General features: G+C 34.7%; 2 protein-coding genes across 2 annotated transcripts in view; one reads left to right on the forward strand and one right to left on the reverse strand.

Moving 5' to 3' along the window:
- The window catches only part of CEP85L (centrosomal protein 85 like), a 109,671-nt gene that overhangs the window by 60,731 nt on the left and 21,008 nt on the right, over positions 1-27,932 (forward strand). Inside the window, exon 4 of the mRNA XM_063310693.1 lies at positions 20,965-21,086. Coding sequence (XP_063166763.1) covers positions 20,965-21,086 — 122 coding nt within the window. The remainder of the gene's footprint in view (positions 1-20,964; positions 21,087-27,932) is intronic.
- PLN (phospholamban) lies at positions 1,777-8,067 on the reverse strand. Its single transcript, XM_063310681.1, has 2 exons — positions 7,957-8,067; positions 1,777-3,130 (listed from the first exon to the last, which is right to left on the reverse strand). Exon 2 carries the CDS (start codon positions 3,011-3,013, stop codon positions 2,855-2,857), a length of 159 nt encoding a protein of 52 aa, XP_063166751.1. The 5' UTR covers positions 3,014-3,130; positions 7,957-8,067; the 3' UTR covers positions 1,777-2,854.

Here is a 27,932-nt window from a genome sequence, read left to right on the forward strand (position 1 = left end):
TCTGGCTATACATCTTCAAATTTTTGCTACCCAGAAGCAAGTACAAAGTACTGAAACTAGATATATGGGGAGTGGAATTTTGAAATTCAGTCTTAAAATTGAAACAGTTGGGCATTGGGAATAAAATGAATTTGTTTTCTACATTAATAGTATCATGGAATTCAGGGCAAGATATAGGGAACGTGCAGCTTTTGTTAGAATGATGGAAGTGAAATTGCACCACAAACTCTGCCCACTATTCACATCAGTCTGACCTTTCCTTGCTGCCCATTCCAAATGCTGCCTCCAGTGGATTTCCTATTTAGGTACTTCCCAACTACCGGAAACCACCTGTGTCTTGAAACCAGTATTTGATATCCAATAGTTATATTGTTCATTATGTAGTTATTTGTTATTTTATATAAATGGAGCCCTGTTCAGCATGCAGAAGCCAAAATTGGACAGGTGAGAGAAGGTCCTGAAATAGGCAATAATGATCTGAAAACAGCTTGTCTCAGTAATCTAAAACGTAATCAAATATTAAGGAAAAAGTTAGATTCCTCCTTTTCTTTTCAGTTCCTTTCAAATAACCTTATAGTTCCAATTCAAACAGGGAAACAAATTTTCCACAGTAATGAGGACTACAGAACTTTCGCTATAATTCTGTAGAGTCAGTGAATTAAATCACTTATTAAACTTTATTTCCAGTGAGTGACAGAACTAACCTTGCTTTAGATTTAATTTTGGCATGCTTTAATATATGGTAAAATAACCTTTAGTGTTGCACAAAAATGACTAAAGTTTATTTTAATTTTAATATATTCAGCAGTCAAAATTAAAATAAATAAATCAGAATATATTGCTAAACAGTTAGCCTTCATTTTATTTTAGGAACAGTTTGAAACGGGTTGTTTCTCAGTAGGGAAAATAAATTCATACGTGACATAATTATGATGTGAAGAGTACATTCTCAATGTGTGGAATTACTCTAATAATGTAATAAATCATTAGACATTTTTGCTTCTTACCGCCTCAGTTATAGTGATATCACATACAGTACATATACAGTTAAAGTGACAGCCTGTACACTTCATAGAAGTGATAAGAAGGACCATTCTATGATAGAGGCTTCACACGACCAAGACCATAGGTAAAACCTGTACATATCAGACATGTAGAATATAATTTAAGAATTTCAGTTTTGTGCATTCAGCAGGACAAGTGATAGCTATAATTGGAATAAGAATGAGCACAGTAGACTGGTACACCTGTAGAATCATGAATGGCTTAATTGTTAAGGGAGTGAGCTTCTTATCACATGTTCCCTAGTCCCATTTCCTTCCACTCTTTAGCACAGTTTACTGCAACTGGTTTTAATCATTACCTTCGTCTTAGCTATAATCATCTTAAAACTAATTTGAAATCAGAATTTGAAAATAGTTTTAAAGCATTTATTAATAGTAGACCAATACTACTAAACTATAGTTTTAGCAATAGGTGAGATCCATACCTTGGATTATCTTTTATTTGTTTAAAGCCGGTAAGGAGATACGCAGGAGACCACAAAATTGAAACTTTGTTTAGAGTCCTTAGTTCACTCGGTTTGTTAAGAACTTTGTGTATCCACTGTGTGTGAATTCTTCTCTATCAAACTTTTCTTTTAAAATATTAATATTACGATTATTTGGCTTCTCTGTAGGTAGCAACAAATACATTTTTATTGAATTGTCCAGATGCCAGTTTTAGAGAAGAAATTAAAGGACATGACCAAAATGCACACAACATATCACAGTCAAGTATTATAAAGTATAAATATTTATTTTGATTAACTAGATTTCAGTGAAATGCAAGACATTTTTATCCATAGTTTCACTTAATGTTGTATTTGGGAAAAGTATTGAAATCAAATTTAATCCTTGGCTTTTTTTTAGCTGTGCAAAAATGCTATTTGTTATATGCAATCAGACAATAGGTAAGCTTCTAATGCAACCAATCAAAGCTGTTGTACAGATACTCTTTTTTACTGTGATGGATTCTTTGTGGAACAAAAACATGAAAGAACTCTGTATCTAGACCTCCTGCTAAATTATGTGAATGAAGAACAACTGCATAATGAAAGGATCACCTGGGGGACTCCACTAGTGCTACAGGAGAGAGTGTATTCAATATTTATAAATATATCAAATGTCTAAAGGTATATTTATACTTGGCTGCGGTCCTTATCAGAATTCTTGTTTTTGCTGCTTCTGACTATAAGTCTATTGAAATACTTGTATTTCAGTAGAACAAGGCAGTAAATATGCTTTATTATCTTTTTTCAAAGCTTGTATCATGAATATGTGGGAAAAAAGTTAATGAAAGCTTCAGTTAACAATCCAAGTAGCCCGAGGTACATGTATTTCCTAGAATATGTAACAATTTAATTGTGCTTTTAATAGTAGTGCATTCAGCCCATTCTTTATTCAGATGTGAAAGTAAACACAGCTGATTAGCAGTAATAAATAAATAAATAACTTCGAACCAAAAGTTCAAGGCTGCTAATTAAGATTTTATAGGTGGACATTTTACACATCATAACGCAAGTAATTATAGAACTAATCATCAGCATCCACAGAAGACTTCCTTTAAAAATAAAGCAGGCAAATTAGCTCATGCATAGCCTTGTGACAGTAGTTTTCAAATCACTGTTCAGTACAGGTGCTTTTAACGGTTACAATGAGTAAGAGTGGAGATGGTGAGAAATTATTTAGACAAGTGCTGCACTTTCTTGCATGGATTTCCTTCTGCTGGATGTTTCATGTTTGGTTCCTTTCTCCTTCTGGTGTCCATTTCCCATTGCATAATGTAGTGAAGATCAATCAAGAAAAGCTGGACTTCAGAGAAGCATCACAATGATGCATATAAGCAGCAGACATATTAAGATAAGACAGAAGTTTACAAAAAGGTCCTGAAGCCTTTGCCGTGTTTGTGGATGCACCTCAATAGTTGAGGCTCTCCTCAGAGCAGAGCGAGTTATGTACTGGACCTTCTCCATGACAACAGGAAAGCAGAAATTTAAGAAAGAGTGGATTTTTAAGAAGCAGAGACTTTCAGGGACAGTACAATGTGCTTAATATCTTCTGTTTGAGAAGTTTTAAAAATCTTTGTGGAGCTGGGAAAAGTAGGAAAGTGAAGTGTTAGAATTACAGCAAACAGTGGTTTAATCAGCAAGTGCAGATTATTTCAAGGTGACAGTATGCAACACATTTTACAGTGAAAACAAGTCTTAATAAAAAACAAAACATGTAGCAACTCTACACCATTATTCTAAACGTCACAATATGATACGGAAAAAAACAGATTGCAGTAGGTATATCTACGTGCCTTCATTGTGTAGTGTATATTCCTAATAAGATAAATTGGGTATCCATAACTGTATACAGAACCTGTGTACAATTTTAGTATTCCTGGCTAAAACTCCTAAGATGTTCTGGTGTGTAAAATAACCTGAGTAGGAAAGCAGTCTTGAGAGACAGTAGATGTTTGACACTTCAGTTGTGATTTGTGGCTCACTAAGCTGAGTTCAGTCCACCAACCATGTATGGTGACTCAGAGGGCTCATTAAGCCTTCTGTATTTGATGCCTGCAAAAACAGAAAGGTTGTTAAGCACCTGACAATCCAAAAAACATAGTTGGTGGGCTGTGTTCAGTTTGGATCATAATTTTTGCTGGAACGGTTTGTATAAATATGCTTCACAATCCCTGCTTGTCTATCCATTATTTTCGGCTCTGTTTGATTGGAGAGATGAAGGGCAATAGTCTATTAGCCATCAAAAATATTTGCCTGACACTATGTCCAGTTTCTTTTTTTGGCTTACGTTTGTCAGGGGTTGATACTGTAATAACAAAACTGTATTCTCAAGGGACTCGGTAAAAATGGTATCACTCTTCTAGCCAAATATGGGCACAGTTATACTAAAATGTTTATCCTGTTCCAAGCAGACTATCATGAATTAATTACTTACAATTAAGCACATTTGTTAAGCATAACTTAACACTTCACAGATATATCTCATAAATAGGCGATAGAAATATTTATTTTATTGATAGGCTGAGTAAAAGCATAAATAACATTCTGCTGAATTTCACATTGTAGTAACATTTATTTTATGGAATTTTCCATGCTGTTTGGAAGGATCAGCACTTGGTGATATAATTCTGTTTCTGACAGTTAGCAACTGCTGTTTCAATATTTTAAAAATTGGGAAAGAATAAAATAATTAACTGTTAATCCTTACAAATTAGCCCTTAATTTTCAGCAATATATGATAAAGTCAAATGACATTATCTTGATAATACTGTTACTTTGTTTATAAGTATTACTTAGACTCTGGAAGCATCTTAGAGTTGTTCTTTATTTTATATCTGATTCCTAATATCAGAACTGTTAAGGCCTTTGAAGGAAATGAGAATCCTTTGCAAATTTTTATAGCAGTTGGGACTGTGATTCAGTTTTTGTTCTGAAAAGGTTACTATTTGAAATTAGTAGGAGTAGTATTCAGAATATGGAGCTCTATTTTCTTGTGCCTAAAGAATGAATTCTTGTAATAATGTTGTAGTGGTGCTTTTTTGTGTTTTACCAGTATTTACATTTGAATATTTGTTTTTCCATCTTATTTGGAGTACCATGATAATTGAATCCCTCAAATCAATTTAATTGAAACTATAATTACACTAGTATTAGGGTGTCCCTGTGTAGAAAAGCTATATTGAAAGATGGCCAAGTACTTTATTTTATTTTAATAGATAAATCAATTAAACAAAAGGGAAATTCATTCACATTATACTTTGTTTTCTCATGTTCCATGTAATGCAGGTTCCAGTTGACAAAATTCAGTAGAAATGCTAGGTAGTAGCTTTCTATTTCGTTTATGTTGTTCTGTTTAAATATCCAATTGGCATAACTAGCATACAATCCTTTTAATTTTTTTAAATGATTTTTACTCTCTTAACAGTTAGCTATAGACTTACTCAGTTATATTAAGTAAAAGGCGCATTCTCTCTCTCTCTCTCTCTCTCATTATTCCTATGAAATAGGGATAATTATATTTTACAATGGTTTTTCCTAGTGTAAGGCTGCTTTAGGGCGAACATGTTAAAATGTCTGTTTTCATCCTGTTATCAGGGGCTGCTTTCAATGACGTTTCCATCCCTGCCTGTTTCTCCTCAGACGCAGTCATTTCCAATGCGGCACAGGAGTGGGACTGCATAGTTTTCCCAAGAATTTTATTCAGCAGTTGTTAAAAACACATAGTGGTTGGGGTGCGGGGGTGGGGTTAGACTTCCCAAAAGGAGGTTAGTCTACATGCTAAACATGGGGACAAAATACCCCATAATGATATTGGACTGCATGCGGATATTTACAGTGAGATAACACAACAGAAATTAACTTGTGGAAGAAAAACTAGAAATGTGAATCCATCCAGAAACATAGTATGAAGGATCTTAAAAAAAACAAAAAACTGTGTTCTGATTATAAGCTGATGCCTGATATCCATGTCAGTAGCAATACATTAAAAAATAGAATAAAATGATAATGAATAAGATTAGTTTCTTTGATTTATGTATTGCATAGTGAAAGGCCAGCTGGGTGTGTTTCTCCCATAATGGAATGCTCTGAAAGCTTACTTAACGCTGTTTTTGAGGACCCAGAGGATGGTCTTTTAATTCTCCTGGGATTTTTTGACTTCCTGATTTAAATGTATCCGTTTAATGTTATTGTTTCAGTGTTGTTTAGATTTTATGCTGCATTTTAAATTTATGTATTTTGTAATTTATGTTTTGAGCTGCCCGTAGAACTGATGTAGAGGTGGAGTAACCTTATTTGTTTGTTTGTTTGTTTGTTTATGGCAGGTTTAGATGGAAACTGTCTTGACTTTTGTTGTTGCTTTACAGTCAAAAACTCTTTTACAATGTGAGTTGTATTGTTGTGAGAATTGTTTTTCCATTAGAGGTCATGAGTCTCCTGCTGATTTTCCCTCTGAAAGGTCATGCAAGAGAAAACAGATTGTTGCTGATGGGGAGTCCAATAATTACATTTCTCAGCCCTATTTTGCCAAAAGCCCTTTGTTGGTTCCCCAGTTAAAACTATCAGTTCCTTCCTTCCACATTGCATAATTTAATTGGAACTTTGACAGGTGCAAATTATTAATTTCATACAAGTAGCCAGGTTTCCTTTATGATCTCAGTTACACCAGTTGGGAGTCTAAATTATTACGTGGTCAGTGATGGATCTGAAGGAAAATTTGTCTTCCTCTTTGAGCTTAATGGAAGGCAGAGATTAGATCAAGGAATAGTAAAGTAGAAGAAAATGAAAGCTGAATAAAATAGAAATGTCATGAATGTATTTTAGAAAATATTGCAGTGTACTGTTAATTAAGGGTAGAAAATAACAGTTTGACAAAATAAGGAGTAACTTGATAAGAGATAAATAATAGGAAGATGCCCAAAAAACTGAGGGAATGAAGACTGGACATAATAAGTGGGTCAAAAAGTTGAAAAGAAGCAGTAAGTGAAAAGAAATACTAATGCTGAATGTTAGAGAAAATGTTAGGTTACTGAAAAGTGCATAACTTGTATCATGAAACTCTGCCTCCATTGTAATCCAAGAATCACACTGATAAATGTTTTCTCAAAAGAAAAATGGAATGACCCCTGCTGATATATTATTCAGGTGTGTATGTGTGTGTGTGTTTTAAAGAGGAGGGTTAGGGCTAGGCATGTTAAGTTTTAAGATCTAAAAAATGTTGATTATACAAGATTTGTAAATTTCAGGAACCTATTTGGTTCCTGAAACTGAATTTGTATTTGATTCTCCATAAATCAGCTTCTAAAATTTGCCAACATTAAGGTTGCATTCTATGTAATCACACAAGAGTAAATCTCACAGAATAGAGTGGAATTTTATTCCAGGTGTAAGCATTCTTAGAATTGCACTGTTAATTAATAATATACCAAATGAATAGTAGTGCAAATAAGCTTTTTATATTAAATCCGGATATTTAAGAATGTTTCCTACTTAAATGTATTTTGGTTTTGCTATTTTAGGAGGCTTGACCTCTCTTTTTTTTTTTTTTTTGGCATTTCTGTTCATATTTATAATTCAGTCTCTGATGTTAATTCAGGATTTAATAGATGATAACGGGATAATTATTCAAAATGTAGTTATCTGGAATCTATTTGACTACTATCCTGCACAAGATTAGAGTCTAAATTCAAGATATCTAGAACAGGAATTAAGTAGTTTAGTCTAAAAGTGCAGGATCAGAACTGTTGGCTAGGATCCAAGAACTGGAAAAGAACTACTAGATCTGCTTGCCCAACAACTCTCTGGGCATCAGATCCCGCACTGTATCCCAAAAAATAATATTAAAATTGAAGGGATTTTCAAAGCCGGTTTGGCTGTACTCTCTGTGGACTTCTCTAATTTACTTTTTGGTCCAATATTTCTTTAACGTATATGGTTCATTTGCTTGGCAGCAGTAAAAATACGCATACACAAAATACACATTGTTGACACCAGAACTGAAATATGGATACTACAAATGATACTTTTAAAGAAAAACTGGTCATATATCTAACAAAAAATAAACTAGAGAGGAGAGGAATGCTAAATGCCTCTAGATCTTTCCTGCAGAAAAAGCTGAAATATTATTTGATGTCTTTACTTTGTTCCACTTCACCTCCCCATTTCCTTATTCTCTCTTTTTCTTTCTTTCTCTCACTCCCTCTCTCCCTCTTTCTCTTTAACACGCATACAAAATGCTTGATATCTCTGCTTCTTTCATAAAACAAAAATAAATGCAGAGGGTAGCTTATATCTGACTTCTGTATCAAATTATAATTTTCAATAAAGTTATAGACTTTTTTTGTTAATGGAAGCAGGATAATTAATTTGAACATCAAAAGTCCTATTATAATAAAAGTAGAGTCCCTTACCTTAATGACCGGTGATTACTGAATTATATGACGATGTGCTGTGGGAAACTAAAAGACGCTATCTGTCATTGGATTTATGGGAACAACTGAAGTTCACTGAAGGAAAAAAATAACAAAAGTTTCATAGGCTGGGCTCATGATGTCATTCAGGAATTTAACTCCAGTGATTGGTTATACAACAGATTGCAAGAACAGACATACTGGAGAGCTAGCCTTGTTTAGGGCAAGGATGTTTAGTATTTGTTCTCACAGGGAAAAAAAGAGTGAAAATGAAATTGCATGTCCATAATACAAGAAATCCAAAGAAACAAATGATAGCTCAGTTAATAATATTTAGACAGTGCCTGTTCATTCCCTTCCATTCAATTGAATGATGCAAGGTAATGCACACATACATACACTACTAGGTGTAAAAAACCCCATGAAATTGCATGTATGGTTTTATATATACTTAGGGATAACATACTTGAGCTGCAGAAAACTGGATGACCTTGAGATGACAACATAGAGGTACCCAAAACACCAACTTTTAGTGGTCATCCAGGTTTTTGCAACCCAAATGTGATAGCCCAACACAAGCTAATATTCAAGATCAGTTTTTCAGTTTACAGATCAGTGTACCACAGATAACTTGAAATGAAACTCCCAGCTGTTCTTAAAATGAAGCAGAGTGTTGAAGGAAAGTTTATAGTGTTCATTTTAAAATATTTTAGATATTCTAGTACTGCTTTACAATCAGGAGACCCTCAAGTCTACGGAAAGGGCATTTGCTGTTTTTTTGGTGGGGGAAGGGCATTGCAGTCTGGTATTGTGTGCTTAAATTAGCATTTGGATTTATAGTCCAGATAATTTTGACATTGAATGAACAGGCAGTCTTGTTACTATGTATACTTCTTACATAAAACAGCTCAAGAGATTCATATTATTGGGTGAATTTGCAACATTGGCAGCAAAATAAGATATATGGCTTTACTTGACAGGTGATTTTGGCCTGTCTTTTAGCTGAGATGAGCATTTCAGGGTGATATAAGTGGCAGTCTTTTAAGTAGCAGTAATTGTTCCAGGTCATTGTTGGAGGTACACAGGCTTTTAAGAGAATGGCATTTGCCCTTTCAAAAAGCATCTTAAGATAGATTAGGTATCCTTTTGTTTATCATACATGGCATTGATATTTCACTAATGCTAGCCAAGCTATTGGAAAAGGTGTCCTGTGTTTCATCTAGTATATTTGGTTTATACATACTATTTTAAAATATGAATGGCTAGTACTCTGTGCATAAATTTTATTAAAATTTTTATTTAAGTGAGAAAAGAATACTGTGAACTTAAATAAATATCACCCCAAATTAGTTTTGTGTGTGTTGTTTGTTTGAAGTTGAGAGCTTCCAGTAAATATTAATGGGGGCAGTGTATTAGGAAAGGAATAATATATTTAGAATACTATGATCCACAAAATATTAAGTGATAATACATTTGTTAGTCTTTAAGGTTCACAAGATTTCAGTTGTATTTTTTGCAAAATGCAACTAAACTTGGCATCTCCTTTGGAAATCAACAAATAAGCAGTTCTTCTGTGTATTTTTGAATATTTGACTATCTACACTAGATTAAGTCAGTCTTCCCAATACTGAAGATGCTGCTTAAGAATTTTGGAAGTTACACTCCCAACTCATCTGGAGGGCTTCAGCTTTGGGAAGGTTAGAGGGTAGCTGTATTGGGTATGTCAGATTCTGTTACAAATGAGTTGGATATATGCTGTTATGTTGCACATTTCACCTTCTTACCTCTTGGCATCAGTACACTGGAAATCTTGGGTTTGACTTAATGTAATTTACTATGCCTGTCCTTGTTGGTTAATTTTCTTCTGACCAATGAACCTTAAATTCTGTTAATTCCAGTAGGAAACACTTTCCTATACTGTAGATTCAGGTCTTTCTTTTCAGATCTTCTAACATCCCAATTGTCCTTTTGGCCCTTCTGATCTCTTAGGAATACCAGTTTTGGGTTTTTTCCCCAAGTGTTATGTTTGAAAAATGACAGTTCTGAAGGGTGTGGTACCCATGTCATGATTTGGACCTCATGGCCTTTGATTCAGTCACCCAACTCCAAAATCTGTTTTCTATCTCCTTTCCTGCCAATAGCAAGAAAGCAAATCACTCCCTTGGGATCTTGGAGTCCCTTTGTACTTTTGCTTAGAACCCCTAATATGCAAACTATGCATGCATGACATGTTGTTTCCCATTTTTACATGTCCAAAATCCCATTTGGATTTAAAGGATATCATGGTTTAATAGGCACAGTTTCAATTCTATTAATCCATTAGAGGATTTACTACTGTATACAACTGCTCAGCTCCTTTTCTCTCAAATCTCTTTTCTTATGTTTAGCTTCCTTATTCACAGGATGTCTTCCCACTCAACTTTATAGCACTTCTTCCCTTTATTTCACCAATTCTTAGTTTTTTATGGGACATTTTAATCCCACCTGTGTACAAGTTTTCTATTCCTGTTTACAGTACACCTTGTAAAACATGGGTGCTTTGTTCCTTATAGATCTGGAATATTTGTTAATAATCTGTAATACCAATTGCTTAGCCAGTCTCTTCAGGACTTGTGTCACAAAATCATGTATAATGTTATCTTTTCTGCAGACAGAAATCATTAAATCAAGTAAAGTAAATCTGACCCATTCCTTCTTGAATTTAATATTTGCAAATTTTAGGCAAGCTTGTGCTTGTGTGTGCAGAATATTTGTGGAGGAAGAAAAAAGACTTTGAAATGACCTTTGCAGTTAAACAGGTACAGAAAATTCCTGAGAAATGTTAGAAAATTATGAAAATCCTGAATGATTTGGACTATTAGCAAACTTAAAAACAGCACATTTGGTGTTTTGTTTTTTAATTTTCTTCAAGGGACAAAAATATGCAGCTGCTGCTTACATGACCTTAAATGGAAATAATCTGGGCTTTCTCCAGAGGGATTAAGAATCTACCATCAGAGCATATTTCTTCTTATTTTTTTTTAGATCTGATAGAAAATTATCTGGAATAACATTTAGGGAAGAAGACTTTTATATCTTCTAGTAGAATCATATTTCTTTTACAAACAACACCATTACCTATGTATTTGATACCTTTGTTGTCATTTTACATTCACTATATATTGAAGTACACTGTGTGCAGGTATATACATATTTCAGACATCTCACAATGTATGTTCAGAAGATTGAAATTTAAAAAAATGTCATGATCTTGGCAGTGCACACTGGCATTATTTACTGATTCAGAATGTTGCTTCTTGTACATGGTTGTACATCTAGGAACTGCTATACACAATAGAATAGCAAAAATGTTAAACTATATTTCTAGTATCACTACTTATAGAGACATATGTGTCTATAAAAAACGTACAGCTTTTCATGCAGATTTAATCGCTGGGATCTTGATTTTATAAGATTACGAATAGTTGTCTTGAACATCTTCTGAGACAATGGAAGTCAGTTTTGTATATTCAGATTTGCTGTGATGTTAGTCACATACAATACAGTAGGAAAGATGTTCTTGACATTAATGAATGCAGAAAGAGTAATCTGTGTATTCTCATAAACTAAAAATTGACCTAAAGATGAACTACTGGGAATAATCATTTTTCAAAAGACAGTGGTAATTTTAAAGCTTTACTTGCAACTGGACTTTTAGATACACAAGTGTTATTTAATTCTGTGCCATTTTCTTTGCCCTCTTGATGACACCCATGTGTTAAAATTGGTTTTTCTTTTTTTAAAAAGAATTTTTTTTTTTTAGAAAAAGGAAAGTATTCACTGGGAACACAACCAAAATGCTTGTTTGAATAATACCAAATAAGACCAAATTTAGAATGTTAACATAGAGCATGAGAATGCTATTAATTCTTCCTTGAATGTTCCTTCACTTCTGTACTCTTGACCAGGTTTGAAGAAATATGAATATTGTGTTTGAATGCCATATTTGAATGTGCACAATCTTTTATTTATTGGGTTACAATTTGGTACCTTCACCCAGTGGCTAAAGTTATTGCAAATAGAATTGTCTGTCAACCTATCAAATTATACTGTGGCACTTGAAAAGAATGACTCTTCCTTGGTATGCAGTTTCGTTCTTGAACTATTGGTTCTTCTTCCATTAGATAGTCTCAATATATTAAAGATGTCATGGCATTCAACACTGAATAACAATTATTCATACATGCTGATGATTGGATGGCTATCCTTGGTAATTATACAATGTCATCACAAAATCTTATTGAAGTCATAAAGCAATATGGTTTATCCTCTGGTTATAGTGACAGAAATTTAATTTGCTGCCTTTGGTATCTACTTTATCTATAGTTCATTGTAAGTGATTGGGATTTACAATTTTACAGACTCAGTAAAATACTGGATTTTATATCTTGAAATATATCATAGTATGCTGAATTAAATATATCCAAATGTATAGATGCAGTTTCAGTAGATATAACTCGATGGTGAAAATTCTCATTAAATCTTTGAGGCAAAATTAATGTTAACAAAATTAATATTACCATGAGATTAATGTATATTCTAAGAGGGATCCAATGTTGATTCCTATTAGACACTTAACAAAGGGTTAATGAGAAAGTTTTTTTGGCATGCTAAAGCCCCTCGAATGTGTTTTGCCAAATTGGAGACACCTTACAATGATGGCAGTTTCCACTTATCAAATTTTCTACCACATAATTGAGCTGTTATTTTAACATTTTATGGGGGTGATATTTTTTTTATGATTTTCCTCTTTGGGCCTATTTAGAGAATAAATGTGTAAACCACTGAAATCTTGGCAAGTTTTAGGGTCCACATGTAGTAAACAGTGATCTTTGAAAGCTGCCAAGCATATTTCATCATTAATATATAAGTAATTGCATTTTGATCCCAAATTACATGGGAAACTGACACAGTGGAAGAACCTAAATTTGAAAATGGTGGGAATGGTAATTTACTGGTTGCTTAGGCTAAATATGGAGTCAGCACTTTAAATCAGCTGATTTATAATGATTGGTCTAAAGACTTTGAGAGATTGCATGTGAATATGACTTACCTACAATATTCACTTGGCAATATATACAGTTGAACCATATATAGCTTAAGTAGTATGGACCAGATGTGCTAGCAGACTCTCAGGCGCCTACAGTTTTAGGATCCTTAAGAGATGCAGTGCTTAAATGGAAACTAATAGTTCAATTTTATGAGGAATTAAAAGAATAATGAAAGTTAGTATTTGATTATATATCTGAATTGTGAAATGAAGAATTGGAATATCTAATTTTGGAGATTCAGTGGGCCAGGGATTAAGAATACATCTCTTATGATTTAAAAATCAAATTAGTTTATCAGAAAATATTTCATGTTTATTTGGCCCATCAAAGGATGTTTAAAAATGGCTGAATGTTAGATTTTTTTTAATGCTGATGTAAGAAATTTGAAGGTCCTTTAACTTATAGGAACTTGTCTTATGCAGCTATAGCATTGTTTTGATTTCAAACCACTACATATGTCAGTACAATTTTGGGAAGACATATTATAGATAAGGCTCAATAATTTTATATTGTTATGTATTATTATTACAGTAACTGAATTTTTTCCTATTAATTTATTTTAGTCATGTTTTTGTTAGTTTTCTTTTTTGTTAGTTTTTGTTAATCTCTTTTAATCATAGAAATATATCTAGATTTCCTTTCTTCACTGTATAACCAGGATTAAATATTAAGAATAATATGGGGTACTTGGTCATCATATTGGGTAAACTAACTCCATTTTAATTTGTAATTGGCACATTACAAATATATTATTGTAAATTAAATTGTAAAATAAAATTAAAATTCTCTTTGTTTATAAGTTCCCAAATTATCTTTGGAGTTTTAAAATGTATGTGTCATTGAAAAGCATCATAAGAACATGGTATGAATTTTTTTTTGTCTTGCATGTCATGATTTAATGCATCATGATCTACTTCTCTCTTATTAAAGTTATTATACTTTATTTCTGGCTGCCAGCATCTCAGTGTGCAGATCATAGTTTAGATGCTTGACCATGCAGAACACCCATATGCAGAAAATATAAAGTAACTTGTAATTGTTCTCAGAATTAGAAAACATTAACATTAATTAGAGTAAATTCATCATGTATTTGATAATTACAAATGTAAATCCACCTTACTCAAGAATTTTACAGTTTTACCATTTTAGCAGTAACACTAGTACTTTGCCCTTTTGGTCAATTTAGAAGGCTTCTTGAAAGAAAGCTCAAGTAAAAGCAAGTAAGATTTTTACAATGTGAATTCTTCCTTTGTCTTGTGTAGCATTTTGCATCAGAAAATGTTACATATCTGGCAAAAAGATGTGCTAAGAGTCTTGTAACTTTGGAACTGTGTTGAGTGTTTTCCTGATAAACTGTTCCAGGAAACAGTGAGATTAGTTGTGTTCTTTGACATGTTTTGAGTGCTGGATGAACACAGAGGCAAAGACATATGAAGGAGAGATAAAAGGCTGTAATGCCAATTGAGGTACTGTTTAATAACAAAGAATTCTGTGGCTGGATTATTTCCATTTTAACAACAATTATTGACTAGAGGCCAGAGGCCATTTGTTGCTTTAGTTATGATTTTTCAGATGTGTTTTATACAGGAGGACATTCCAGCTTTGAACAACTTACTGGAATTTACTGTAATGTTTAAGAATAATCACTTTCAAATCTTAGCTGTTCATTCTAGGCATCATACATTCTGATTAATTAGCATGCACAGTCTAGAGTTTACTATTAGCTTTTCTGAACTTGTGTCCAGAGAAAATTTAAAATATGAGCCGTGGCAGCATTTTGGGTGCTGCATATGCCAAAGGAATACTGAGTAGGAGAGGGACCAATATCCTCACAGAGAGATGTTACTGTGCAGAGTGATAGCAAGGAACAGTGAAAAGATCCAATGTGGCTTGTGTAAGAGAGGATATAGGACTCAGCGTCTCTAAGGACCTTTCCTGGGCATCACCTGTAAAGCCCTTCATGACATACAGCCTGGTTATCTGTGTGACTGTCTGTCTGCAGTAGTTTCTGCCCGCCTGATATGGTCAGGCAGAGTGGGTGCACTCCAGGTCCCTTCAACCAAATGTTGTCATCTTGTGGAACCCAGGAAGCGTACTTCTCGGTTGCAGCCCTGCCCTCTGAAATAGCATTCCTGCAGAGATATGCGTGGTGCCCAGTCTCTTAGGGTTCTGGAAGGTCCTTTAAGACCTGGCTCTGTTTCCAGGGCTGGAGTCAGTCTTTTTGTTGGGGCCCTGATGTGTCTTTGACTGTTATGGGTGCTTTTTTGTTCAAGCTGCTATGTTTTGTTATGTTTTTAATAGTTCTAATTATGTATTTTGATATGTTGTAAGCCACCCAGAGTCTTTTGGAGTGGGTGACCATAATAAATTTAAATCATCATCATCGTCATTGTCATCATCATCATCCCTGAGCTGTAACATTGTGAAGTGCAGCTTATTCACTGGTTAATTGCAGTCCCAGGGAGATGAAAATAAGTCATGAACTCATTAAACATAACTGTGTGCTCATGGCACAGTTGGGTTGGTTTCAATGATTTTGGTGGATGACCTAAGTCTCTTCCCTTGAAACAGTGATTCAGTTAATGCATGGTATTGTGCACAGCTTAATCCTATTTATTGACAAGTGATTCTGTGCATTAATTTAATAATGCATAGGAGTACAGGAGTAAATTCATTTGTTCAGTTTATATCCTGCCTTTCCTCCCAGAGTTCAAGGAAGTATACTAGACTCTGGCCTCCATTTTCTTCGCTCTCAATAATCCCATGGGTATGTCTCAAAGTGAAAATACTCAGTGAAATCAATATTATATTATTCTCCTTTTATTATAAATGCACATTTTGGCAGTATAACAGCATATTTAGGAATGAATGTTAATTACCATCCTGTATTATTTGGTAGCTTACTTTTATTCACTTTATCTTTTGTTTACTACCTTTCTTCTCTCCTTTTGCTTTAAAACATACATTGTCTGCTTATTTATAGGAAAACATTCACACATTAAAGCCAAAAAGGTGGATTTTCATGAGTTTATATTCCTGTCTAGAAATAAAGCACATGGGAGAATAGCAGTGCAGTCGACTTCTTTTAGAAGATGCATGGATAGGATGTCCATACTTGCTCTTGAAGGTTCTTGGAGCTAAATATATACATATTTTCTTATATTCACAATTATCTTCCCATGTATTTTTATTCATGGGCACAAATTCCACTCATTATTTATCACTTAGAATTTCTATAAAGGTAATAGGTAGGGTTTCCTCAGATGGCCTTTATCAAGCTGCTGACTTTTGAAAGTCAAGTGTCCTATCAAGAACCCTTGTAGTGTCAAGTGGCAGAGGTCAATTTTCTGGAATGGAGCCAAATGGTTAACTCCTTTACCTTTTTCTCACTATACATTTTCATTTTTCTTAATGGACTAATTGCATTTTCAGCAAGTATAGATTCTGTCAGAAGTTGGCTGCTTTTCTAGATGATAGCTATCACAGTAAGATAGCTCCTTACCCTTGTGAATGGCTTATTTTTCTACCTGTTGTGGAGTTGACCTCTTCATAAGAATCTGTTTATTTAAGTTGGCTTTAGTATTCAGTTAAGTTTTCCTGGCTATTCAAGATTGATTGATTAATGCAGCAACTCCTTCAAACTCCTTCCAAAGTGGAAGCAGTCTTCACCTTTAGTTAACCCATCTACTGAAACTTTGCATGCAACCTTTGGAAAAACTAACCATTTAATTTTTTCTGTAGCTTGGAATGCTTCATTTAATAGTTAATTTAATAGAGCCAGTTTGGTATAGTGATTAAGGTGCTGGCCTGGAAATGAGGAGACTGTGTTCTAGGCCCCCCCTTAGTCATGAAAGCCGGCTGGGTGACTTTGAGCCATACATTCTCTGTTAGCCCAACTCACCTCACAGGGTTGTTGTTGTGGGGAAAATAGGCAGGAGTATTAGGTATGTTCACCACCTTGAGTTGACCAAAATATATAAAAAAGATGGGATTAATAATAATTTCAAGAGGCAGCTTTACTTGGAACAGCTTACATCCTGCAACGATACCTTTAATATTATTAAACAACATCTGTCTATCCTAGGTCCTTGGGAAGGACTCGGTAAGTGGACAAAAATGCCAAATCCAGTCTAAACCTCTGGCTGACTGTGCGACCAATCATAATAATAATATGCAATAGGTAGTAGCACCTAATTGACCTTGGCTGATTTTACAAAAGCTAAGCAGGGTCGGGTCTTTTTACACTTGAGTGGGAGATCACTAGGAAATCCCAGGACTATAGGCTAGAGTAGAAAGTTGAAAAAAATACCAGAAGAAGCCAGAGATAAAACACTCCCATATTGTTACCAAGAAAGCTACATGGACGTATCTATTAAATAATAAAGAGTCAAGCTTGACTCAAGAGTTTTAATAATAATAATAATAATAATAATAATAATAATAATAATAATAATAATAATTTGGCTTAGGACTAATGTTACCATACTTTCTACTTCAGGATTTTTAAAAAAATTAATAGAGCTCTTTAAGAGCTTCAAAGAAGGTGAAAGATTGTAATGATCTTTAGTGAATTTCACTGTAAAGAGAAGATAATATAAACACTTATTAAAACAAGTGTTTCTATACTTAGGAGAGACCTTCTGTTATCTCTGGAAAATTCCAGACACACTTGCTCTGAACGTCATCTGAAGTGCCACCTAGAAGTGTTGTCCATAACATTGGCCAGAATATAAGTGGAAACTTTCTGAAAATGTGTGACTAACTTTAGTGTAGGTTTTCACAGAATTACTTCCTTTGCTAATGATATGTATTATATTCATGTTCTGTCTTAAGATTTTGTAACTGGTTAATATGTATGTAGAATGAACTCTTCTTTGCAAACATTTCTCTCAGTGAAATGTGTTGACTTTAAAAGTGCTATACAAGGAAAAGAGATGAATTAGAACATTACAAATAAGGCAGAATAATGTATTTCTCATGTCAGATATTATTATAGTGGTTCTTAAAGGGAAGCATAACTTGTAAAAATTTGTTAACCAGAGAGGAAAAGCAGGTAAAATAGCTCATTTAAGCTCCATGAATTATTTTCAGTGTTCAGTCTGTCTCTAAAATTGCTAAACGAATCTGCACTAAATTTATTACTCAGAAGCTGAGGATAACATAGTTGACTGCTATGTGATTTGGCACTGAATTCAGAATATAAGGTTTCTGTATTCCTCTTAGGTTGTCATCTGTGTTGATCAGGTCTTCTGTGACATTATAGTAGGCATAGGTACTGTCTGGAATATTGTAAAGTACATATAACCAGAGCCCAGTTGTCTTTTTTGAAGGAAAAAGCTATAGATCACTTGCACATAAAAAGATATGTATGCTTTGTACTAAAAAATAATTTCCAAATACAAAATCTAACAGTTGAGACTTTAGGAGACTCTAAACACACAAAGTGCTTTAGTTTGAGCAGCGTACACATATTGCATGTTATAAATATTATATTTTTTGGTGTTTAAATTATTCCTTTATTCCATTAAAACGTAGAAGTCAAAACCAAGCTCACTTTTATGTAAACTTCACAAGTGTATAGAGCATACTATCAGGTATATATTTGAAGTAAAACATATGTGCTTCTTACAAAATAATTTATTGTTGTACTAGGCTTCAGAAGCAGTTCAGATATAGTTTTCAAACAGCTTATTTTTCATCTATTGGATTCCCCCAAGTTAATTACTGATTAATTAAATTGATTTATTGAGCCTTTCAGGATGCTATCTTTAGAAGTATCAGATAACCTGTCTCTTAGTTACACAATATTTTCTCTGCTTCAAAACTTGCTGTGAGAATTCAGTACCGTGTACCGTACAGAAAGTTCATTTGTTCTGAATAGATCAAGGAAGGTACATTTATGGCACTAGTAATATAGTGTTCTGTAAGCTGCTTAGATTCACCTGACTGAAGCAGCATTTCCTTTAATAAATAAATAAATAATTTACGGGTTGGATTTAAGTAGAAAAACCGCTAAGACCGACCACTTAGAAGGAAATGGCAATTAAACAAATAAATGAGCATATAATGATACATTAATAATAACACAGTGTCTTGGATTTCTCAATTCTAGTATCCATATATTTTAAGTAATATATAATATATATCCTGCATATGATTTATATGCTGCAAAAAGTCAAAAACCCATGGGGTACTTTAAGATAGGAACTATTATTATAGGAGTGCAAATGTTCTAGAAAACATTCTTCTTGTTGCAGAACAGTATTTCTCCCAGGCATACTTTTTTTTTTTGCCTGCCGTTTTCTTAGCAACATTTTTGGAAGTGGCTTGCCGCTGCCTTCTTCCTAGGGCTGAGAGAGAGAGTGGTCCAAAGTCACTCAGCTGGCCTCATGCTCAAGGCAGGAATAGACTCACTATCTCCCAGCTTCTAGCCCAGTGCTTTTAACCACTACACCAAACAGGCTCTCATACATGCCTAGGTAAAGGTAAAGGTTTCCCTTGACATTAAGTCCAGTCGTGTCCGACTCTAGGGGGCCGTGCTCATCTCTGTTTCAGAGCCGAAGAGCCTGCGTTTGTCCGTAGACACTTCCATGGTCATGTGGCTGGCATGACTAAATGGAATGCTATTACCTGCCTGCCGAAGCGGTACCTATTAATCTACTCACATTTGCATGTTTTCGAACTGCTAGGTTGGCAGGAGCTGGGACTAGCAACGGGAGCTCACCCCCTCATGCGGATTTGAACCGCCAACCTTCCAATCGGCAAGCTCAGCAGCTCAGCGGTTTAACCTACAGCGCCACCGCGTCCCTGTTCACCATACGTGCCTACTGAGCTGAAAATATCTGTTCTAAAATGCCATATTGATATTCAGAAGTTTCATAGAAGAAAATTGTAGGATAGGAATTGGCCATTCACATCATCTGGTACAGTCCCCTGCTCAGTAGAAAAAGACTTTTTCTAGTCAAGCTCAATTAGTGGTTACACGGGCACATCTAGGTTTTTTTTTTTTACAACAGTACAAAGCTGGTTTACCACTGCCTGCCTCTGGAAGTTTTTCAACTTCCCAGTCTAGCCTACCATCCTGGGATATATTGATCTGCCTTGCATGCACTAAACTCTCCAACTCTTTTTAGCTTTTTTTGAGATCTGGCTAGTTTGTGCAACCACTCATGAGCCCTTATGAAAGACATTGTAATACAAAAATTAAAGAATAATGTTTTCATTTATATAGTTTTACTACCTACAGCCTTCATTGAAATGTTGCACAATACAAACTGTCAGTGGCACAGCTTCTCAATGTGAGATATTCATGCCTCCAAAACATAAATGAATGAATTCCATAATTATGCAAAAGCAGAAAATAGAAAGCTGGGTGTTAACCCTTCAGTTAAGTTTCATTTCCATAAAAATGTAAAGCAAGAAAACACTAGAAAGAAACACTGTAGATTAAAACTTCTATAAACTGTGAAACAGTTTTCAGGTATATCCTGAAGAAAGAAGAAAAGATGGATTTTTTTATAGTTTCCAAAATATATTCATTAAGTATATTTCTCCTGGCTAAACACTTTGATAAATGTTATAAATGTATAGAGAGCCAGCTTGGTGTAGTAGTTAAGGCACCAGGCTAGAAACCGGGAGACCATGAGTTCTAGTCCCGCCTTAGGCACAAAGCCATCTAGGTGACCTTGGGCCAGTCACTCTCTCTCAGCCCTAGGAAGGAAGCAGTGGCAAACCACTTCTGAAAAACCTTGTCAAGAAAACTGCAGGGACTTTTCCAAGCAGACTCCAAGAATTGGACACGATTGAACGGTTAAAATGTATGTATGTATGTATGTATGTATAAACATGAGAGGATAGTAGATTTTCCTCATTTTATGATTTTTAATGTTATTTTTTCTTTATGCATATTTTTGTGCAGGTTCTGAGTGGATCATATCATCAGAGCTATCCAGCTACAAACTTTCAGGACTACAGTAATTGGGAGTCCCTGATGAAAATTAAAGAGGGGTTGTTAAGGCAAAAAGAAATTGTGATTGATCGGTAAGTAAATCTCCTGTAGCCTCAGTTTGCTTCAGATTTGCCTTGTAAAGCAGGCAATAATCTCAAAGAATGATTTCCAAAAAGAATGGAGATGTGCTCTGAAAAATATGAGAGGCAAGTAGAAGATGACAGAAGTTAAGTGAAAACATGCAAATAACAGATTAGAGCTTCTGTATCCTTAAGAAAGTATTAATATTACAATGATTGTGGAAAGAGTTAAAAATAAAGTAGCTAGTAACATAATATAATTGGATAAATTTTTGATGCAGAGTACAGTTCTGAATAAATATATCTGATCTTACCTTGCCCAGTAAAGTCAACTCTGACAGGGTCTTCACCAAAGCTTTTTCAATTTCTGCTGTGAGTGCCTTCATCAAAAAAGATACAGATGTAGAAATGATGCAGAAAATATTAATGCATGTTCACATAAGACAAGAATAAAATATTTGCAGATGTTTGGTTTAAAAATTGACAGTATTGGGAATGTGGCAAAACAAAAGTTCATAAAATAATGGTGTAGAGGTGGTGAATACAAGGAAGTACTATCCTCAAAACTCTTTATCTTGTCATCTTTGGGTAATGGCCATGAGAGCTGTTTTAGGTAATGGAAACACATTCAGAGTTTCTGGTGTGTAATTCTGTAGCTATATGTAGCAATATAGTGCTATTTGTATATTATCTTGTGCATGTGCTGTTACAGGATAATGCTGGTTAATTGATCTCTGGTGACCTTTGTCAAAGCATAACAAAGCTCTGTGTTCAACTATGTTATGTATGCAAAATGTAATATTAACGTTAAACAAAATGTGATTAAAAATTAAATAATACTGTGGAATTGCTCCATTTCAGCTTAAGCCACCCATGTGTTGCAAAGTGCTGTTCCTGAAGATTTATGTACAGCATTTGATGCAGTATGGTTGCTACATCCATATTACATCAGATATGGGGCCCTGTCTAGTGTTTTCTTGCTTTACATTTTTATGGGACCAGCAATCTTACTTTTGGTTTACATAGGGGTTCTTTGCTTTCCAGCTCTTGACACTTATATGGAGAAAAGTGCATACTAAAAACAAATGCATATGATTAAGTATGTTAAAAATATAACATCTATACCGAAATGGTCATGGTAAAGGTATAGTCTTATATAAGTTTTGGGCTCTGACTGACATTTCCTTGAAACAACTAGATAACCACTTGGTCCATGTGGAGATATAAATTCTCACAATAAATGGTCACATGGATTGTTTGAAAGACAAAAGGATTTCTCTAAAGGATGAGTAGAATCATTAAGAAAAGTTGAGTAATACTTATAGACAGTTTCATTCCAGGAACAATTTAATTGAAATTTTAGTTTATAGTGCATCAGGATTAGATGAATGTAATAAAGATGTGCAGACATTAAAATGTTCCTGCTCCCTTCTGCCTGATTACCATATGATTTAGTTTTGCTTCATTTTTTACCTTGCCTGGTTATTTTCATTATTTAGCAATTATTAAACACTACATTTTAACACTAGAGGGAGTAGTATCTGCTTATATGATTTTGCATAGTTATTACATTTGTGCCTTGACTTGGCTCTGTTGACTATTACCTACACTATGAAACTACTGCTTTATAATACTTTTAAATTGTTTTGACCTTGATAGGCCATGGCATACTACACATTTCTACTGAAGTGTTCAAGCTAATACTGGCACTGTTTATTAGCAAGGATTACCTAGAATGGTAGTGTGAATAAATGCCAAATGCTAAGCATATGACATAAGTCCCTGAAAATAATAGCATACTCATCAGCATTTGCTGTGTTCCCTACTAAACAGCTTAGTGGTGTTCAAAAGGCTTTTTAAGCAAAAGTAAACGGAAAGGTTAAGATTTGGAGGAATAGCAGTCATTCCACAAGATATTTGAAATCCTGAAGCAACTGATGAATCTTGATTGATCATCATTAATAGAAATATGGTTAACTCATTTTTTAATCCGTTCAATCGTATCCGATTCTCAGAGACTGTCTGGACAAGTCCCTACAGTTTTCTTGGCAAGAATTTTCAGAAATGGTTTGCCCTTGCCTCCTTCCTAGGATTGAGAGAGAGTGACTGGCTCACGGTCAACCAGTTGGCTTTGTGCCTCAGGCAGGACTAGAACTCAATGATCTTCTGGTTTCTAGCCTGTTGCCTTAACCACTACACCAAACTGGCTGTCAACTCATTATTAGTCTGTTGATTAATTACAGTTGGTTTTTTTTGTTCCTTGTACAGTTGTATTTGCTTTGATTTGTTCAGTGGCAGCATAAAGCCAGATTGATATGGGTGATAATTGGTCTGTCGCTTGATGCATAATTGAGTCATACCAAAGAATTAATACTTAAATTTAATACCATTGAATTGTACCTCAGGATTCGTCCTAGAAAGCCTAGTGTTCATGGGTATCCAGTTGCCTCATACTCTATTGAATTGCATGCTGTTTGGATACACTTTTAAATATTCAGAAACTTAAATATAATTTTGCATAGTTGAGCAGTTCTTGCTCTTTTATATCCTTGCCTTTTTTTTAAAATACTGCCTAAGATATACTAGGGATACATTCCGACATTGGTTATAGGGTCCCCCTTGTCCTTTCTAAAAGCCATCTAACAAGCAGCTAATATAATTCCTTAGGATACTACTAAGCTACGCCCTTTTGGAAGGAATGTTACTGCTAATCAGATTTAGTTCCAATTCCAAGTTCTAATGCCAAGTTCTAATGCTATAATGGAGAGGAAATGCTCTCTATTAGTGCTATATAGCTATTCATTTTATAAGCCTCTATCAGGCTTGTAGAAACAATGTTCCAACACTTTGCAAACTTATGCACACTTACTTAAAAGTATTCCTCCTTTAATAGAATAAAAATACTGCTGAAGAAATTTGGGGGATGAGATTATTATCTTCTTTTGAGTTCTGGGATATGCTTTTCACAGCAGAGAATTAAAACCATGCATCATTATTAGCCAACAGTGATAACTTAACAGTGGGACAACATCTGACAGCATAACAGATCCTCTCCCCTTCTTGAAGACCCCTGTGACATGTTAACTGTGCACCAGAGGACTGGCATGGATTGAAAGAGAGGAAGGGAAAGTTCCATTGCATAAGTGGAAGTCCACTCACACATAGTTGGATTTCATCCATTACTCTAAATCTGGTGTCACCAGAGATTGCTATCAATGAAATGTATATATGCTGTTCTTAATTTGAGGAGACAGAAGATTAATATCCAGAATAAATTAAAATGTTTTCTGTTCTTATCTTATGCTTGGTCAAATATGATAAGAATTTTGCTAAGGCGAGAGATCCAGTTTGGTATAGCAGTTAAGGCATCAGGACAGAAACCAGGAGACCGTGAGTTCTAGTCCTGCCTTAGGCAGAAAGCCAGCTGGGTGACCTTGGGCCAGTCACACTCTCTCAGCTCTAGGAACCTGGCAAGGGCAAACCACTTCTGAAATTGCCAAGAAAACTGCAGAGCAAACCGCTTGCAGTTGCCAAGAAAACTGTAGGGACTCGTTCAGGCAGTTGCCAGGAGTCAACAATTACTTGAAGGCACCCCCCCCCCCCAAAAGGAGGTGCAATTTAAATATGTCAATTACTTTTCTTGTTTAAATATTTAGCTGGTATTTGTTTACCTATGTTATACCATAGCACTAACAGTTTTGCATACTAAATTATATAAAATATATCTGAATACAATTAAAATTGGGTTTAGAATAACTGAGTTGGTTACTACACTTTGAAAGAAAAAGATAATGCAGGCCTGGAATCAAATAGAGTAGCTGAAAATATTATTCAACCTAAACTAATTGTTTAGTTGTCTGGCTGTACAGTATAGAGAGAAATTAGTTCTTATTGTATAATAAATTCTAACAACCTTGGCTTCTATCAAAATCAGAGTGCACCCCCCCCCCAAAAAAAAGGGGTGGTGGAATTGGAATGGTTTCTCTGTTAGTCTAAAATGTTACTTTCAGATTTAATGTAAATGTTAAAATATGCCCTACAGGTTATATATATATCTACCCAACAATATATGCCATACTGTTTTATCCTGTTGTATACACATTATTCTACATTTGAAAGCTGCACATAAAATAAGGAACCCTCCCCCCGCTCCATATTTCAAGTTTGTCCTTATTCAGATTACACCTGTTGAATGAGAAGTGGAATTCATGCAATTTCAATCAGCATTTCTGAGTAAATATTATGTATGTGAAGATTAAATCTATAACTGAATAGCTATTGCCAATTAGCACCTACTGCATGTATCTGCCCCCACCCTCCAAATAAATTATATGCAGTACATGTGAAAATGTATGTAGAGGAGAAAAGAAAGTAGGACCTTGGAACTGGATTTTGAAATAACTAATTTCAGTGTCTGTTAAAAACATTTAGAAGAAATTAGGTAAAAATTTAGTCAGCATAATTTCGTTATAAATAAGGGAGGAAAGGAGGGAGAACAAAGAGGACACCATGCTCCAATAAAACAGAGGAGGAGTTGTACAAAGAAAATAAGTGTCATCATGAGATATTTTCCAGGCTTCTCAAAGGAAGTTTTATACCTCTCCAGTAAGATAAAGTTTCATGTGTGGGGAAAAAAACTGGAAGTGATAAAAAAGAGCAACCTATAATGAAGCATAGAATGCAATATCAGCTGTACAGCCATCAGTATATTATACATGTGTGTGTACACACACACAGCCATTAATCTTCACGTAACACAATTCTCTCTACACAGTATTCCAAGTAGCCATAGGTACATTAGCTCACTTCTGTTTATGGAATGCTTGTTGCTGTAAACAGAGAACTTTGCATATCATCACTGCTACATCAGCCTAATTATGTAATGGGAAAAATAGCATGTTACTCTGATTTTTATTGTAAGGTTACTATAGATTGATATTATAAAATTAGTTTATTAATCTTTAAAAATTGATGTTTGTTTTTATTCAAAAAACAAGGGACATTTAGAGAAAAGATGTGAGAAGAATGAGCAGCTCATAATTCAGTCACGAAATATGCTCAGTATAAGAGATCAGTATGGACAAATTGACAGCTGTCTATACAGGCCTAATAAATTTCCTTCCAGTTGTGGCTGCCTTGATAATAAAACAGTGTGTTGATGTATGGCATATATATATATATATATATATATAAAATCAGGAAACATATATCTGTAACATACAAAAGTAGTTCTTTAATGGAGAAATTCTACTATTTGCATGATAAAACTGCCAAGAGTTGTACTGACTGGCAGGATACAAATGCAATCAATCAATCAATCAACAAACAAACAAACAGACCTTCATAATAATATCCATGAATTAAGAAACAATCCTCTCTCCTTTAGGAAGGTGGTAGAGAGATTATGAGATACATTGGTTGGAGAATACAGTGGATTATTGTCCATGGATGGAGTGCTCCAGGATGAGGGAAAGATCTTGGAATCGTATTTGATTGCAGACTGAGTATGTCAGTAATATTATGTGGCTGCCAATGCAGTTCTAGGGTTCATAAACTGAAGTATAGTTTCCAGATCACAGGAACATTGACTACCAAGAGGTACCATGTGACCGGTTTCATACATTGGGGACTTTTAAGACATAGATAGCTAGATATCGTTTTATTGGATTCAAACCCTCTACCCGGTATTGAACTTACAGACTTTCGCATACAGTGCATTAGCTTTAGGAGCTATCCAGTTCATGTAATTTACATGGAGGCCATGTAAAACCCTGTACATGGGGGCATGACATAAGGTAATACCTATACCTCTCTTCTCTGAGAGCTTAAGGGAAGGTGGATTGTATATACCATTTTGATAGGAAATCACAGGAAGTAATAGGTTCACTATTACTGTGCATTGCAGACCTCATCTCAAATATCACTGGCATCTCATATTAAGAAGGATTCAAATAACATGGAACATATTCAGAGAAGAGCATTTAGGATAACCAAGGGACTAAAAAAAAGAATTTAAAGGAACGGAATATTTAATCACGAGAAGAAAAGTCTGGGCATAATAGTATTCTTTAAATATCTGAAATATGCCACACTGAAGAACAAGACTATTGCTTCATAGTGTAGGACATGAAATAATAGGTTGGAGTTACAGGAAGATAGATTCTCATTGATTGTTAGAAAAGGCTTCCTAATACTCAGAACAATTTGGCAGTGGAACTAGTGGGCTGTTTGTTCACTAAATAGGTCCAACAGAAGCTGGATAGCCATCTGTCATGGATGCTTTATTTGAATTCTTGCCCCAAGATGGGAGTTGGTCTCAATGGCTTAAACGCCCTCTTCCAACTCTATGATTATATGATTCTGGATGCTTTGCGAGGAAAGATCCTCAGATTCTAGGACACCTCTCCCCAGACATTACCTCCAGGAAGTCCTGCAATCACTACCTCTGGAGCTATCTGTGTTAGTTTCTTCCAATTGGATTCAGTGAAAAGGATATAGATTGTTTAAAAAGGTATAAAAGAAGCTGACATGAAGTGATTTGGTGATTCTTTGGAAGTAACCAAGGCATTCTATACTTCTTTACTGGGCAAAAATGTACTGAATCTCTCTACTTCTCTTTGGTAGTTACAGAGATCTGTTATTGCTTCTGTTTCTATCCTCTAAAGAAAGAAGACAGGTAGGCTGCCCTAATATTTGGTGTGTAAGAATGCACAATTAATCAACATCCAATATTTACAGCAGTCTGTCATATGGGTTCAGCTTACTTTATCCTTGAAAACAAATAGTTGTGCTTTATCAACAGTAATTAATATTTTACTCTGTGAGAGGTACAGCTTACTTTGCAAAATGTGATCAAAC

The sequence above is a fragment of the Candoia aspera genome, chromosome 1 (genome assembly GCF_035149785.1).
Source record: "Candoia aspera isolate rCanAsp1 chromosome 1, rCanAsp1.hap2, whole genome shotgun sequence".
Lineage (NCBI taxonomy): Eukaryota > Metazoa > Chordata > Lepidosauria > Squamata > Boidae > Candoia > Candoia aspera.